This window comes from Drosophila obscura, unplaced genomic scaffold (genome assembly GCF_018151105.1).
Source record: "Drosophila obscura isolate BZ-5 IFL unplaced genomic scaffold, ASM1815110v1 contig_4, whole genome shotgun sequence".
Taxonomy (NCBI): Eukaryota; Metazoa; Arthropoda; class Insecta; order Diptera; family Drosophilidae; genus Drosophila; species Drosophila obscura.
In genome coordinates, this window is record NW_024542828.1 from 2465389 (window position 1) to 2481032 (window position 15644).

Here is a 15644-nt window from a genome sequence, read left to right on the forward strand (position 1 = left end):
TTGCCTATCAAAACTTTTACTAGGGCAAATTCAAAAAAAGTTCATAAAATGTTGTGTTGAACATTTGTAAATGGCAAAATTTGAATTTTTAGAAATTTAAAATTGGCTTGTCCTTAGGCTTGGCCCTGCTACACTCCACTCCCAGCAATCCATTCTATTTTTGTTTTTTTTAGTCCTTGTAGATCCTCCATTTTTGGATATTTTTTTTTGTTGGTTAAGTTTCTTTGCTGGCAAATCGCAGATGTTCTTGGATTACTTCTTGCTTTTCTCTTCTATGCATTTGTCGGTCTTGGTTTTCTCTTTCTTACATTCCTTCTTGCCTTCATCTTTCTTACCCTTGCCCCTAAGGGAACAGGTACAGCAAATGGATATATATATTAGAAATGAATTATGATTGAAATTAACAAATTAATTAACCAATAAAATGTGTTAAGCTTTTATGATTGTTTCGAGTTTTAATTTAAGGCAAACTAAATTGCACAAATAATACACAATCTGGGGAACCACTTTCGAAGCAGTTTCGCAATTTCTCAATAAATAAAAGTTAAATGAATTTGGCAATAATCACAATTGAACCGATGGCCTTTGTTTCTTAATTTTTTACTCTATCTGTTCTGTTTCGTGCACTTTAATGGTGATTAATTAGACGTAGATATATAGAAATTGTTTGGGTGCAAAGAGAACACTCAACGTGCTGGATTATTCGAATTATCTAGGAATATTTTGTATCTTAGGACTGGACTCTCAGCAGTTTATAGGGGGTTTCAACTTTAAACTTAACATTTTTGCAAAAAATTATATCATCATTCATCAACTGTTCCGACCGATCGTTACGAATACATAATGTTCTCTAACTACGAAGCGAAGGCGTCTCTTCCATTGAGTAGTTTGGTTTTGTGTGTTGAGTAAGAGTTTGACTTGTTTGTTGTTTTGTGGTAGTATAGTGGTTGGTTGACTTAGCCATTATTAATCATGATTTATCTACTTTTGGTCGGCGGGAATCTCAAAGTTCACATCCATCTTCATTTCGCGCGCCAGCTTTACAATCTGGGCCAAATGCACGGCCAGATCGGCGGCCTTGTCGAGATCGTCACGAGCCAAAATCTTCAGGCCAGATGCGCGTATCAGTTCGCGAGCCTCCTTCACTTTGGTGCCCTATTAAGAATATCAATATTATATCCATAATCAATGATATGCATCATTCTCAACCCACCTGCAGACGCACAACAATGGGCAAGTTCAGATTCAGATCCTTGGCAGCAGCAATGATACCCTCAGCAATGACATCGCAACGCATAATGCCGCCAAAGATGTTGACCAACAGGCAGAGCACCTTCTTGTCCGAGGTAATGATCTTGAAGGCAGCCTTAACAGCATCGGCAGTGGCACCGCCACCCACATCCAGGAAATTGGCCGGCTCACCGCCATACAGCTTGATGATGTCCATGGTGGCCATAGCCAGACCGGCACCGTTCACCATGCAGCCGATGGTGCCATCCAGGGCAATGTAATTCAAATTGTATTTGGCAGCCTCCACTTCCTTGGGATCCTCCTGGGTCCAATCCCGCATGGAGAACAGCTCCTTCTGACGGAACTCTGCATTGTCATCGAAACGCAGTTTGGCATCCAATGCAAAGACTTAAGAAAGGTTTCAAATTGTTTAGATTTAATGATAGAAATACGTAAGATTCAGATAGTGATTCTATTGATTAATTGATGGAATGATGGTGTGTTAGTTTCATGCATACTCACAGCCTGGACAGAACAATGTGAAATCCCATGATTTGTACAGATAGATTGGGGTTAGGAGGTTTTTGTATGGGTTGTGGGTAGGTATTTTAATGGATTACACAAAAGAGCACTTGACACGAAAACAAATAGCGAACTTACAGCCACTCATGGCATCCTCGGCGTAGGGATTGATCTCCACCAAGAGAGCATCCTTCTTTACGAACAGCTGGTACAGATTGAGCAGCATCTTGATATGCTCATCGGCACCGTCGCCGCCAAGGCCAACTTTCTCGACAATTTTGCATGCCTGCTCTTCGGTCAGACCCTTGGCAATGTCGATGGGCTCGTAGATAATGGCATCGGGATTCTCTTTGGCCACCTCCTCGATATCCACGCCACCCTCCTTCGAGGCAATCAAAACGGGACCCTGCAATAAACTTCTTTAGTTAAATTTCCTTACGAATTTCACATGATTCGACTCACATTGAAGGCACGCTCCATCATGACGGCAAAGTAGAACTCACGGCGGGGGAATTTCCTTTCGGCAACCATCACCTTCTTGCAGATGCGACCGGCGGCTCCAGTTTGCTTGGTAATCAGGAGTTGGTCAATCATTTTCGAGGAAATCTCCTCGGCGCTCTTGGCACTAAATAAGGTATATTAATTATAAAATTCTTCAACATTTAGGCATTAACGTACTCGTAGACCACACGCACGCCGCCCTTTAGGCCATTCTTGAAGGTTCCCTTGCCTCGTCCGCCGGCCAGAACTTGCGCCTTCAGCACAAGATTGTCTGTTTTCAGCTTGTTGGCAATATCACCGGCCTCCTTGCCATTCTTGGCCACAGCGAAGCTGTAACGGATAACAGAAATAAAGTTAAACCAATTTCATAAAGTATAACCCTCCTCCAAAAATGCTTAATCATTCCTTATGGGAAACATATTCTGGTAAATGACCAATTGAACTTGAGACATAAATTATTGATAAAGAGGTCCCATATATGTATAGTATGTTCACTCTTATCATCAGCAGACTCATTCAAGTAAAATGTGTAACCCGTGAAGGTTGGAAATTTGAATATTTCAAGGTTGATCGGTCACCTAGGAGACTGAAATGATTCCCCTAGAGAACAATGATCGTATGATTATGTTTTGGGGTCACCAGATAAGCTAGAAGCACGAGTTTATAAACAAATGAATGTTACACTTAATTCCCCAAACGTATAACTATCACGGGCTTATCTGGACTCACGTCACTGACCCTTGTCACTTAATGCAATCTGCATATACTAGATAGTAACAGCTTATCTCCTCTTATCATCTGCAGTTCTTCTCGGTCTGGGTTCTGCTATTCTTTGGTTTGTTTACCCCAGTCCAGGGACCAGTTAATTAATGCAAATTATGACTCGTTTCGTACGCCAATCGCTAATCGGAGCAGTGTCTCTCTGGCTAAAGTCCAAGCAACGGCACTTTGTTTGAACTTTGGACCGATACTTTGTTGATTAGTGGCCATGCTTACCGCGGTGTTGGGATTCCACTCTCGTTGAGGAGGGTGTACGAGACATGTTCCTGCACGTTCAGGTTTCGCAATTGCTGCAGTGCAATGGGAGCATAGCTGAGGATCTGTGAATGATAAAAAAAATGGATATCATACATACTATATCTAAAGTCCAAAATATGAGAACCGCCTGAGAGTCCGGTTCCATGAGTCATAGGCCCCCAAAAAAACATAAACAAAATGGAATCAAAAGTGGGTTACGATTAACGGTGGATTTCAGATGATAACTAAGATTAATTCGCATAGATTAGGATTTTAATTAGTGCGACCAGGCCACAACCATGAAAGCAACAGCTGTCATCCGCTCATTGATAAAAAAGAATCGAATAGAGAGCAAATTAAGGAATTCAAGGTCTATTCACCGTTACCCACTAACACACTATCAAGCATAAGCACACACACACACACACACGAAGAGGCACTGCAGAGTTGCGTCACACTGACACACTGCTAGTCAGGTGGCTGTCAGCTGTCTCCAGGTGCGAACTGAGCGATCGGGGGCCTTTCATTTACTTTACCACTCACAAATGTTTACTTTCCATGCATAATACAAATTCAATTGCGCAGGAAATTATTGAATATTAACGCTTCTAAGCAACCGATGTGCACCCCACCCAGCCGATCCGGCCCTGTGATCCATTCGTCACATATGTATGCGTGAGTGAGAGAGCTGCCGCTCTTCACCTTGCCCGCTGTGCCTCTTTTTGCCATTATTATGTAAAGTAACTTATTTTGCATTTGCTTAAATGGCAAATTAATCCGTATTGCACTGCGCCTACCTTTTGAACGGTCTTGGGTCTGACGGACTCGATGAGTGGACCGCCGGTTCGTGCCAGGAATGAAGCCATTTTGTACTGGAATTAGTCGGAAACAATTGTCAAATGATTAGCCCCAAAAGTTGACGTACAAAAATCTGCTTACTTTTTTCGCCTGCTTTTCCTTGTGTGAGACATTTTGCAGCACTTAATATCGTTTAATGGGCGATGTATCGATAGAGCCAAAGCAAGCAGGGAAGAGCGCAGCGCGTGTTTTGAAAATTTTTGATTTAATGCAAAACAATAAATAAATGAATGAATTGTTTTAGATTTTACAGTCAGGAACTACTTTTCAGAGCTCAGGGCAGATCGACAGTTATTAGATCATACAACTTTTGACTCTACTTATCGATGCACGGTTGCAAAAAAATATCGGTAGTTTTGTGCGATAGCCGAAACGAATTCGCGGGTTTTTTTTGTATATCCTGTACTTGAGGAGTACGGGAACGTGTACATTTTGTCGCAACAAATGAATATACGTAATAGTAAATATGGCCAAAAAATGATCTTCGGTATTTTATTGACTTCTGCATCGAGAGTATGGCAAAAGTTTTCTGTAAAATTCGTATAGATACTCAAACGAAGTGTAACGATCAAAGCATTTGCTGCAATTGCAGTAAAGGACCCACCATGGATCTAATAAATCTAGATCAGGATCTAGATTCGATCTAATGGATCTAATAAATGTATTTTTTGTTTTGGATTTTTCCTTAAGGTTTTATTTTTAAATTTTTTTTTGGATTTTACATTGCGACTTGTTATATGAGGACATACAAAAAAAAAAACGTGATCACTTTCAATACATACAATTAACATACATTCAAGACAAGAAGGAATTAGTTTATAAATAGTAATAGTAAAGAATTCATTTTAGATAATTAAAGAGAAGTTTTCTATGCTACACTGTCCGACAAACACGCTTTAGCGCGCGCACTTCTGAGCGCGTGTCTGCAGCAGAGTGTAAACTTTTTATAAACTTTTTGTTGGGGAAACGGAAACGGAAACGAAAACACTAAAGCACGAAAATTGCGCAAATGCTTCACTTGAATATGCTTGAACACATTAATAATAAATCAGCCGCGGCGTTGATTTTGTGCAAGCGAATGCTTCAAGTGAAGCAAATGCATTTTCATTCTAGGGCCAAAATGTCGCATGACTCAAATGTATATAACCCCAGGCCCACCCACTCCCGCACATGGATAGAGAGGGAGGGGAGAGAGTCAGCGGAAGTTCGCATACAGGAGAATACAACATTTTGGCCAACAAAGGATACAGAAACAGAGTAACAGAAAACAGTTTATAACATTTGCAATGAATTGCATTTGAATATCATTTCCCTTTGCAATCCATTCAAATAGATTGCAATGGGAAATGTTTTGGAAATTTTAGGAAAATTTTTAGACAAGTTTTCCGGCGCCTTCAATCGTTTTGTTAATGAACTTTTCTTGAGTTTTTGGGATAGTAGACAAAACTAGATGGAAAAGTTCAAAATCAATACAAAATCAATCAAAGGCAACAGAAAGCTTGGGAAAAGGTTAAAATCTAACAAAACAAAAAACACAAAAAACGCACACATTATAAACAATTATTTTAGACTAGGGACTAACACGAACAGACAAATACAGGGGACAAATACAAAATAAACATAAATATAGACATGAACATGGAAACATAAAACACAGTAAAAATAGTAAGCGAATTTCGTTTAAAAACACAGCTTGTGCGCGCCGTCAGCGTGGATATAAAACATCTTCATCCTGCTCCTCCTCCAGGGGAGACCAGTGCCAGACCGGTCTCCGTACATCAGATACGATCCGATCCGATCAATACTCCAGACTCGCTTCGATCATTTGCAAAACACGTTGCCGGCCAATTTTGTTCCAGAACACATAGTGTTCCCTGGAGCCCGTTACGTTGCGGGATGAACTGTAAATTGCAGAGGATCGTTTAGCAACTATAAGTGATGGAGAAATCGCTGCACTTACTACTGGAAACAGTCGAAACGCACGGCACCATTTTCGTTGACCAGGCACGAGTGTATATCGATGACCTTCAGGTAACCGGCGCCCTCTTTCGAAATGAATCTGTTGAATTTTGCCACCTTGTCGCACAACGCTTTGTCGTGGCAATAGTTGGCGAGCGGGGCCAAAGTGGTTAGGATCGGTGTCAGTCCCCGCTTGTGCATGTCCTTGATCAACTGACGAAAGTCATGCTGGATTTGCACAAACGGTCGGCCCCGCAATATGTCCACAGATCCAATATTAACAATTATCTTCGTGTCCGTGGGCACTTGCGCATGGTGCAGACGCGACCGGGCGCCACTAATGGTCTGCCCGGAGACACACAGACCCGACTGCAGGACCCTCACGCTCCGTTTGAACCGACACCTCAGCTCCATGCGGGCCAAATACAAGAGGAAATCATCCCCCAATAGGGGAAAGTCCAGCAAGTAGGCATCGTAATCCGAGTTGATGGTGAACATGGAGTCATGCTGCGTCCCACTCGATATGGTGGTGGGTGTGGGCGTGGGCGAGAATTCATTGCGTCGCTTCTTTGAGGGGTTGTACTCCTGCTCCTGCTCCTGCTGCTGCTGCTGATGATGTTCGGTCACTCGCAAGTTCAGTTGGTTCGATAGGTTTTCTCGGTGGTTCTGGCAGATGTGATGATGTTGGATTGCTTGAGCCGGCAACGGCGTTGGCTTCTCTGGAGGATCGACAAAGATGTTGGCTCGCTTATAGCAGTTGTTTCTGGGAGAATGGAAAGGCAAAGAAGCTTGAAATCCTGATCGTGTTTGACTAGAAAATTTAAAAGTATTCTCACAAGGAATTGAAGGAATAAGGAAGGAATAAAAAGGACAAACGGAATGGAGGCCAATCGAACTCATTGCAGACTCTGAACACAGCCAGGCCAATAGACATACTCATAGAGAACTCACTTCTTTTATTTTATGTACTCTTAATAACCTGCAAATGATTTGAATTTTATGTATTACTTACAGATGATTCCAATTGTCCTGATAGCACCAGTTTGACTCCGCCGCAGCCCTGGCCAGCTGCTGCAGTGGACCCACCTGGGCCTGGATGGTGGCTTCTTTGGTGCCAACAGGCGTTAGCTTCTCCTCGATGTGATTGATATTCTGGTTGAGATTGTTGTTGGTGTCCAGTGAGGACAGGGCCCGACGCTTGTACTGATAGCGCCAGAAGCGTGGTGGTGCGGCCACCGGATGGTCGCTGGTCATCAGATCGTTGCTTCGCTTCTGATTGATGACCATATCGTACAGGTGGCGCGTCTCCGGGCGTGGCTTCATGTTGAAAATTCGCTTCCCGGACACGCTGCACTCGGCGGTCACGTAGGGGATGGTGAGCAGAAAGTCGGTGACATTTTCGTGCAGTGGAAACGGATTGCCCGTTAATTTCCGATACTCATCTGATGAACAGGTTCGTCGGGATTAGGGATCTAAATATATCTTATGTGGGATTCTGCTCTCAAGGAATACTCACGTTTGATGCTCGATATCGTTATGCCACTTTGGGCGTTGGCCAGCAATATTCCTCTTATCTCGCTGTCTATATCCGGGTACTCCTCACGCACTTCAATGTAATTGCTCTCGATGATGGTCATGCTGCTGCTGCTACTGCTGCTGTTGTAGCTACAGGCGATATTCTCCTCCGTGGATATCAGTGTGGATGAAAAGAGTCTGGCCACAAGCTGTAGCTGTTTCCTCTGGATCTCCTTGGTCACATCCACTGGTTGGGGCGGCGCTTTCTCTGTCTGGGCCACTACCCTCTCTGGTTCACTTTTCCTAGCCAAATCCTTGTTCCCTTTGAAAATCTTCTTAAACTGCCGAATATATTTGGTCTTCTCGCCAAATACCTTGTAGTCGGCTTGCACAAAGATCTTGTAAAAGTGCTTGGGGCCACTTTTGCGGAAGGAAGGCGGCTGCTGGAGCTGTTCGCACCACTGCTGGAAACACGTGGTCAGGCGTTTTCTCAATGCCGTCAGGCGATTGCTGCTGCTGCTGCTGCTGCTGCTTTTACTCGTGTACGGCTCGCTGTGGACACTTCTGAATGTGGCCATCGCTTGAACGAAAGTGAGAGAGTCATCCAATCTGGTCCGCTAGTTTTCTATGTTTCCATTATGTTTTGCACATGTGTGTGCGAGATTTGGAGACTTTCGTTGCAGCTGTCTGGGTGCTGGAAGGGGGCCAGGAGTAACGGTGAGTGAGTCGTTAGCGTGTGATGCGCTTTGATTTCTCATTTGCTTTGATGGCAGATCTGCATTAGGGTGGTGCACTTTTTGAAGCTAACGAAAACGGATCTCACGCATCAGGGTGGGACACTTTGATGAAATTTTATTATAAGCAATAAACCTTTTTCAGAGAACGGATATCCGTAGAGTGGCTGTCATATTGTGGAACATTTGGATATCGGCTATGCTAAGGACTCTCACAGCACATGTACATACATATGTATGTACAATGTACATATATTGAATATTCATTTTTCATCTTCCATTATTCCAAACAGTCAATCTCCTGTTTGATCTGTACATTGCAGATAAAATAAAATAAAATGTATTCCCAACAAAAATTGTTTTTAATGAGTTATATTTATATCGAAAAGTCTTTTCCATTCTTAGTGTATTGTAAGAAAACTGTACCGAAAATACAGCTTTTATTGCATTATTAACACATTTCAAGTTGCTACCATAAAACTATAAACTGATAAACATAATTAAATACAGTTACCACCTGGAATACCATTCGGAAGTCATTACAAACACATAGAATCAGCTGTACAACCCATTTTATGGCCTGTCCTGTTGCTTAGACCAGTTTAAAGAACAGCTTGACAGTTGCTTTATACGCTACGCTACCCGATAAGCAATGCATTACAAGTAATTACAAAATAATAAAAATAACAATACCTCAAACAATTCCAATGAGACCTGGGGTGGCCCACGTGCGCTGGGCAATCGGTAAATGGAGTTGCAAACAATTCCCAAAGATGATTATCAAACAAGTGCACCTGGAAGTTAGAAGATTCTGGTATAAGTTTTATGGTAAGGGCAAGGGACAGCCTTTGATGGATGATAGCAGTCACCCCACCCCGTCTATTGAGGGCTGCTTTCTCTTCAGCCCTTGCTTGGGCCACAGGAACAGCTACAGACTGTCCGAAAGTGGCTTAAGTCGTGTAAGTTGTATCCCCCTCCCTGTTTTGACCAGATCTCCTCGCATTTGCTACCCCCTCAACACTCTCTTAATTGCAGAGGAAGCTGGAAACGGGACGTGACAAGCAATGCTAAACGGGAATATTGTGCAAGAACATGTGGCACAATTGATAACACTCCCCCAAAAGCCCTGACTTACACAAAATGATTGCCCTTTTCTAAATGTAATCCCTAAGCTGCACTGTGGATAATTTTTTCAATTAAAGCTTTAAAGGTTTCGAAATTATAAGAGCCCACTACATACATATGTACATATGTATATCATACGATACAATAGTATTGTAACGGAAAGAAAAAGTCTGAACTAAAACCATAACGCTTGATCTAGATTCTAGTAACTTTTTTTTTCCGTGTATCATGCAATCAGCAAATATTTTTACGTGCTCCTCCACTTTCGTTTTTCCCATTTTTTTGTAGTTCTCTTTCAAATATTTTGAATGCACTCGCATTACAAAGCAATTGTCCGCTTAATAACTGTAATTTGCATGCATTCCATACACACACACTCACATCAACGCTTGTTTTTTCTCTCCCTCCATTCTATCTCTCCACCCACCAACAGCACTGCCTTAACGAGACTATGGGCTGCATATTGCATCAAAAATACATGCCACTTTGTTTCAAAGAAGTTTGATTGCAGGTTCACTTTAAGTTACGTTCAAATACGTTACGTTTATTATCGTACTTTTTTCAGTCATAACTTTTTGCCAATAAGGATGCTGCCTCGTTCAGCCAGTACTTACTTGTGAGAAAACTCTCCAACTTATGCTCTCTCCAATCACCCTATTTTTACTGCCTCATCTCCCTTCCACTCACTTCTAAACCTTGCTGCTCTCTAGCTTACCTACTGCCTTCTGCTATTCCTCTCCTTCTCCAGCTCCCTAACTCTTTTTCCCTCTTCCACACTAACTTCTGCCTTTAATCATCAACTACTCTGATTCAACAACAACAACAAACCACATTTGTTCCTCTCTGTGATTGACAAGTTCTGTGGGGTGCGGGGGAGTTAGTGCACGCGCTTAGAATTGCAAAGAGCAATTTACCGCCTGGAATCATGAGCGACACTTTTCATTGGGCTCTCCCCGACTGCATTTTTGCATAATTTATGGAGGCTTAAAGCCGCTAAAGCTAAGCCACCCGCCATACAGCAGCGATGGAGGACGGCAGCATGTAATCAAATTTATGCAAACAATTATCGTAGAGGGGGAATGTGGGGGTGGTGGTGGCGTGCGCTGGGGGCGGACACCTGTTAATCTGTTGATATTTCGAAAATTCATGGAATGTGTAACTTGAATGCAAGTGCGTGCTATCCAGTGGAATCAGTTTACCATTTCAGTGCAGCTCTCAATGCACTAATTTCCAATCAATGCCGATAATTACCCTTATCCGTTTCCAGCGTCTGGCTTTAACATCTGTTATTATTTCGCATTACCTCGTACTTATTCGAGCCGGGCCTAATTAGAGCCCTTTTGTGTGTCTGTGCTACTGCCTGTTTGTATTGCCTGTTTCTCAGTTTCTGGTCGAAACAGATTGGCAATAACACTTGAGTTAAGTGATTGAGCATGTGTCGGGTGGCTCCATATGTGGCCTGACGGCAAAAGCAATTAATCAAGGCTATGGGGGATTGTACAGGACGGGGGCTTCCGATTCCGGTTTTGAGAAGGTCCTCATTATCACAATACGATATGATAGTGCAATACAGTATGTGCCTACGATATTCAGGCCAAATCAATGGGAGATTGTCTATCAATCGAGGTAAGTGTACAGAAAACAAATAGGTAAACAAAACATTTTTATTTTTTATGAAAACAGAATTTATAGCATTAATTAGATGAAATAGGGTATGTTAATGTCCATACTACCGGTTGATAAGCAACAAGTGTTTAAATGACGTAAAGTCTTACGTTTTTACAAAATATGTAGTATATTTTAGTATATTTCTGGCGTATTTTTCGGCTTAGTGACTTTATTCGTTTGTGGTGGAGCCGCATGTTCCTAACGGAATGTAGATTCATTGTTGCGAAGTTCCTACGGGTTCCCGTAAGATACATTTGATTTGTATGGGAAAAATTTCAGCAGCATGGGGAAATGAATTAGCAACATTGTTGTGCAGGTTCGGAAGGAAATGAGCAACAAATCTCAATACCTTGGGAAAAGGGATATTATGGAATTGAGATATTGTTTGTAATTTCAGGCTCCAATTAATGCAGAAACTACTCAGTCTCTGTTCTAAAGATGTTAACGAAATTTTACAGCTCACGGGTACCAATAATAGGTATCAGAACCGGGATAAATGTATTTATAAAACACAAAACATATGCATGTAAATCTAGGATAAATTCATCATTAATGTTTCAATGGAGCTTGGAACAACAAATTTAACATCAATTAAAGGAAATAAGGTATACAAAGGTCCATACGTATAGAAGAAAATGGTTGCTGGTCAACCAGCAACAATAACGTCATATTTAGTCAACATTTACGTTTTATGCTGTGGCCGTTTTTGTTTGAACGTTTTCATGTAAACAATACAATGAAAAAGAGTTCTGAAAATTAGCCAATCCTGAACCAAATTTGTATGAGGAATTGGATAAAATTTAATGTTAAGGGCTGAGAGAGCTAACTAGCTAGTAATATTAAACCGAATATCAAAATTAAGGAATATGAACGCATCTTGTCGTGTCCGTCAGTATATTTACGGTATATTTAAAAAATGACAAGGTATATTTTGATATACTTCCGAGGGTCAGGCGGTATATTTTTTTGATAAATGCGCGGTCACACTGCGTTCCGGCCAGTGACGTCAAATTTAAAAAATTTTTCAAACTGCGAGGGTGCGCGCGCGGACGAATTAAACGAACTGCGAAATAAATGGCGCGAATTTACTAATATTTTCGAGTTTATATTAAAACAAAGCTAATACGAAAAATGCAACAACTTAGTGCATTCAAAATGTGTTCGTGTGAGCTAGAGTGAAACAGAAGATAAAGCAGCAAAAAAGTGCAACAACAACTGTGTTTGTGTGCGTGTGTGTTTTGTGTGTGGGCGCAAGTCTCCACTCGAAAGCGAAATCCAAAAGAAATTCCCGTTATGACGCGCGAAGAACAGGAGGAGGTGCGATCTCTGCTGTCCCGGCACCAGGAGCGGATTATGCTGGATCTGGGTAGCACCGATCTTCTTGCCGTGCTCGTCAAGAACTCGGTGCTCAGCCAATCCGAAGAGGATCTTCTGCTGAAGCCCTATGCTGCCGCTGCACTTCCAGTCTCCGCCCAGGAGCCCCCAGGCAGCGCTCCATCTAGCGTGGGCGCCTTGACCAAGCGGAAGCTGAGCGCCGTGGCAAGCAGTGGAAGTTCCGCAAGTGCCAGCGGAAGTGGAAGCGGTACCGGTGGAGAGTACAGTGCCGGTTCTCTGGCCGGTTCGGGATCCTCCCGCTGTGCCAGCGTCAATGGTGATGCCCAGAGTGACAATCGCTCGCTGACGCCCTCTGTCGGCGGCGGTGGTGGGGCCTGTGTGGGGCTGAACGACGCGGAGATCCTTCGGTTGCAGTGCGCCAATCTCATAGAGATTATAGCCAAGAACGGATTCGAGAAATTCAAGCAGTTTTGCTACGCCATCGAGTGCGAGTGCCCCCAACTGATCGAGGATCTGATTAATGATCGTCTCAAGAGTGGTAAGTCCTTCGAAAAGTCCTTCTTTATTTCAAGGCAACTACATGTGTCTTAATTGGAAGACTGATGGATGAGATTTGTTAGGAATAAAAGTACAATTGAGGAAATCTCTCGGCTGCGATCTCCATGCATATACGACATGGAGTCTGGTCTGATCTGAGAGGATCCGTCTCTCCGCCAGCAGTTCCCGTTAGGTTCTGCCTCTAAGCACGGCTCTCTCCAACCGGTTCCTATCTACCTGATTCGCGCGACAAAACGCGTTGGCAGCTTTAGTATCCCATATCTTGGCCGTAAATTATTCACGTAATTGTGCTCGATCGGTTCTTAAATTTCTCATCTCGGCTAATTGATTTTCTTACCTGTTTTTCTTTGCTCTTTTTGCCAATCTCTGGCCGTGTAGGAGGGGGCGTCCGTGTGGGCGTTGGAGGTTTGTGGGGGAGTGAAGTGTCGCGGGGGCCACCATTTACAGTGGCGCGTCGATAATAATTGCCATTATTAGAGATTATTCAGCTGATTATGCAGTCCATAGAATTTATGCAAATTCTGATATATTTTTATGATGTGGCAGGTGGCATTTGAAGCACGTTCGCATAAACATGTGAAATATGATGAAAAAAGAAACCTGAAATCTGTTTTGTGCTCTCGTATTCACAAGAAAAACTCTTTTCAGAAAGCAAGATATTTTATAGGGGAGTTTGGTATTCAAATAACAGAAAGAAAAAACACAAGAAGAATTTCTTCTCGTATTTGTGTGTTGATAAGGAGAAATCTCGTGATGTGGTTCATCAAAAAAATGCAGCACTTTTAGATGCACTCTCAGGGCCATAAACCATTCGGAAAAAGATTTAGATTACAAGAAGAAGGAATGATGCATTTATTTAATGGAAGATTATTAGGCGAAGGTTTCTTCAATAGAGATTTAACTGAATTGTAGATTCCCTAAGATTCGGGCCTCTGTTTAGGGCTGAACCACATTCCACAATTGAAGATTATTCTTTGGCAAAATCTCTAATGAAACTGGCTGAGATCATACCTTTATCCACTCCCTTTTTCCCAACAATTACCGCAACAATCCATCAAAACTTTTGCACAGCTGTGTAGTGCCATCCACGCGCTGATTCATTGACCCACAACTTGAACGAACAGCTGAAGCCAAGCCCATACCATACCCATACCCATTCCATTACCATCCCATTCCAGAGTCTTCTGCCACACGAAACTACGAAAACAACATGTTGTCGGCGGTGTCTGCATGTAAATTTTGCTGCCCAGACTTGTAAATTACCCCAAAGAACATACAGAACAAGGCAGGAAGAGAGCTGTACGAGGAGTAGCAGTGTAGGACCGAAAATTCAGATTACAGCTAAAATAACAAAAACAATGGAAAGATAGAAGAACTCCAGAACTCTTGTTGTTCTTTAGATTTTACTTGTTTTTTCTCTCTCCAATGAAAAGTTTGGGGAAAACCAAATTATCGTACAAGATCACCAAAAAGAAATTAAATGAAAAAAAAATCACAGCAAGAGCAAAAAAATACTAAAGAGTAGAGGAAAATCAATAGAAGATCTAGAAAAAGTAGTAGTAAAACATAGAGGAGTATAAGAAAAACAAAAAAAGATCAAGAAAATTAAGAGAAAAACAAAGGAAATTCATATTTGGTGAAATGAATAAATAAAAGATAATATGATTTCAGAGAGAAGGTTAAACCACTTAGGGTTGATAAGGATATGTAAAGATATATTTAGAGCGTTTATATAACTATAAGAAACTGAAAAGACCTCAAGGAACCTTCGAATCCCAAACATTTTGATTCCTGGGATGTTTTTCTTAGTAATAGGATATTTAATGATGGGATATGAGAGCTGAAACAACAGAAAGTTTCTTTCTTAAGTTTCTATAGTACGATATAATGTCAGCATATCTTCTGTATAGGGTATTGAAAAGTGCCAAGCAACAGGAGAACAAAGAAAATTAAAAAAAAAGCAACAAAAACTAACCATGGCAAAACGTATGGTAGAACATAAAGCCCTCGATCACGTTTTACGATTCCGAACACGATTACAGACAAAAAAGAGAACCATTGAGGGACGTAGAGTGGGAGGGAGGCAGAGAGAAACGTTAACATTACGCGTGGTCCATGTCCATGGCCATGTCAACGTGCATGTATGTGTGTGTGTGCCCCCGCAGGCCACACACTCCCCCACTATCTATCCCCTCTCGCTTCTCTCTGCTATGTGTGTCGTAGACCAATCCCATTCATCATCATCATGATCACGTTGGAAAACATCATAATCCGTTTGGTAGTTTCGCTTCGCTTTTACTTCTTTACGAGTTCTTTATTCCTTCCCCATTTTACCTTTACCTCCCTCCCTCACCCTCTCTCACTCTTGCTAATGCTGTGTTCTGTCGCTCCTGTTACCTCTCCCCCTCTCTCTGCTGTTTGTTTGCTAATTTCTTGTACGTGCTGTTCTGCCTTTACCATTGCACTGCCCCCCACCAGCTTCTGCAAACGTTTGGTTCTATGCTTTTGCTCATCAACGTTGTGGCTGTTATACCCTTTCGGAGGGGAGCAATGATGATTTTGGGCAAGCCATTTGAAACATGGAAGGTATATTATATGTATGTCTGTTAGTTTCAAGGTTTT

At 42.0% G+C, this 15644-nt stretch overlaps 3 protein-coding genes and 1 long non-coding RNA gene across 12 annotated transcripts in view; 1 reads left to right on the forward strand and 3 right to left on the reverse strand.

Moving 5' to 3' along the window:
- LOC111068291 (succinate--CoA ligase [ADP-forming] subunit beta, mitochondrial) lies at positions 1–4231 on the reverse strand. 3 transcript variants are annotated; one of them, XM_022357673.2, is made up of 10 exons: positions 4210–4231; positions 4068–4142; positions 3250–3353; positions 2431–2583; positions 2215–2377; positions 1891–2158; positions 1753–1755; positions 1214–1638; positions 986–1155; positions 1–343 (listed from the first exon to the last, which is right to left on the reverse strand). In XM_022357673.2, exons 2-10 carry the CDS (start codon positions 4134–4136, stop codon positions 253–255), a joined length of 1446 nt encoding a protein of 481 aa, XP_022213365.1. In that variant the 5' UTR covers positions 4137–4142; positions 4210–4231; the 3' UTR covers positions 1–252. The 3 variants fall into 3 exon arrangements, with proteins under 3 accessions (XP_022213365.1, XP_022213366.1, XP_022213367.1); XM_022357674.2 differs by lacking the exons at positions 1753–1755; positions 4210–4231 and having other exon boundaries at positions 4068–4190; XM_022357675.2 differs by lacking the exons at positions 1–343; positions 1753–1755; positions 4210–4231 and having other exon boundaries at positions 430–1155; positions 4068–4189.
- Positions 4232–4805: 574 nt separating this feature from the next.
- Positions 4806–8195, reverse strand: LOC111068449 (maternal effect protein oskar). The gene is made up of 4 exons (XM_022357927.2): positions 7604–8195; positions 7100–7529; positions 6089–6850; positions 4806–6029 (listed from the first exon to the last, which is right to left on the reverse strand). The coding sequence occupies exons 1-4, from the start codon at positions 8178–8180 to the stop codon at positions 5927–5929; spliced, it is 1872 nt and encodes a 623-aa protein (XP_022213619.2). The 5' UTR covers positions 8181–8195; the 3' UTR covers positions 4806–5926.
- A 664-nt stretch (positions 8196–8859) lies between these two features.
- On the reverse strand, positions 8860–10835 carry LOC111068452. Of its 2 annotated transcripts, none has more exons than XR_002607175.2 (3): positions 10765–10835; positions 9030–9130; positions 8860–8969 (listed from the first exon to the last, which is right to left on the reverse strand). It is a non-coding gene; the product is annotated as an uncharacterized LOC111068452 (long non-coding RNA). The 2 variants fall into 2 exon arrangements; XR_002607176.2 differs by lacking the exon at positions 10765–10835 and adding an exon at positions 10076–10161.
- A 1323-nt stretch (positions 10836–12158) lies between these two features.
- Positions 12159–15644, forward strand: part of LOC111073227 (tight junction protein ZO-2) — a 114008-nt gene continuing 110522 nt past the window's right edge. For 3 of the 6 annotated variants that reach the window (XM_041595098.1, XM_041595099.1, XM_041595103.1), the window contains exon 1: positions 12162–13002. In XM_041595098.1, coding sequence (XP_041451032.1) covers positions 12423–13002 — 580 coding nt within the window. In that variant the 5' untranslated portion in view covers positions 12162–12422. Of the gene's footprint in view, positions 13003–15644 lie in introns of all 6 variants that reach the window. The other 3 variants (XM_041595101.1, XM_041595102.1, XM_041595104.1) reach the window with 2 other exon arrangements.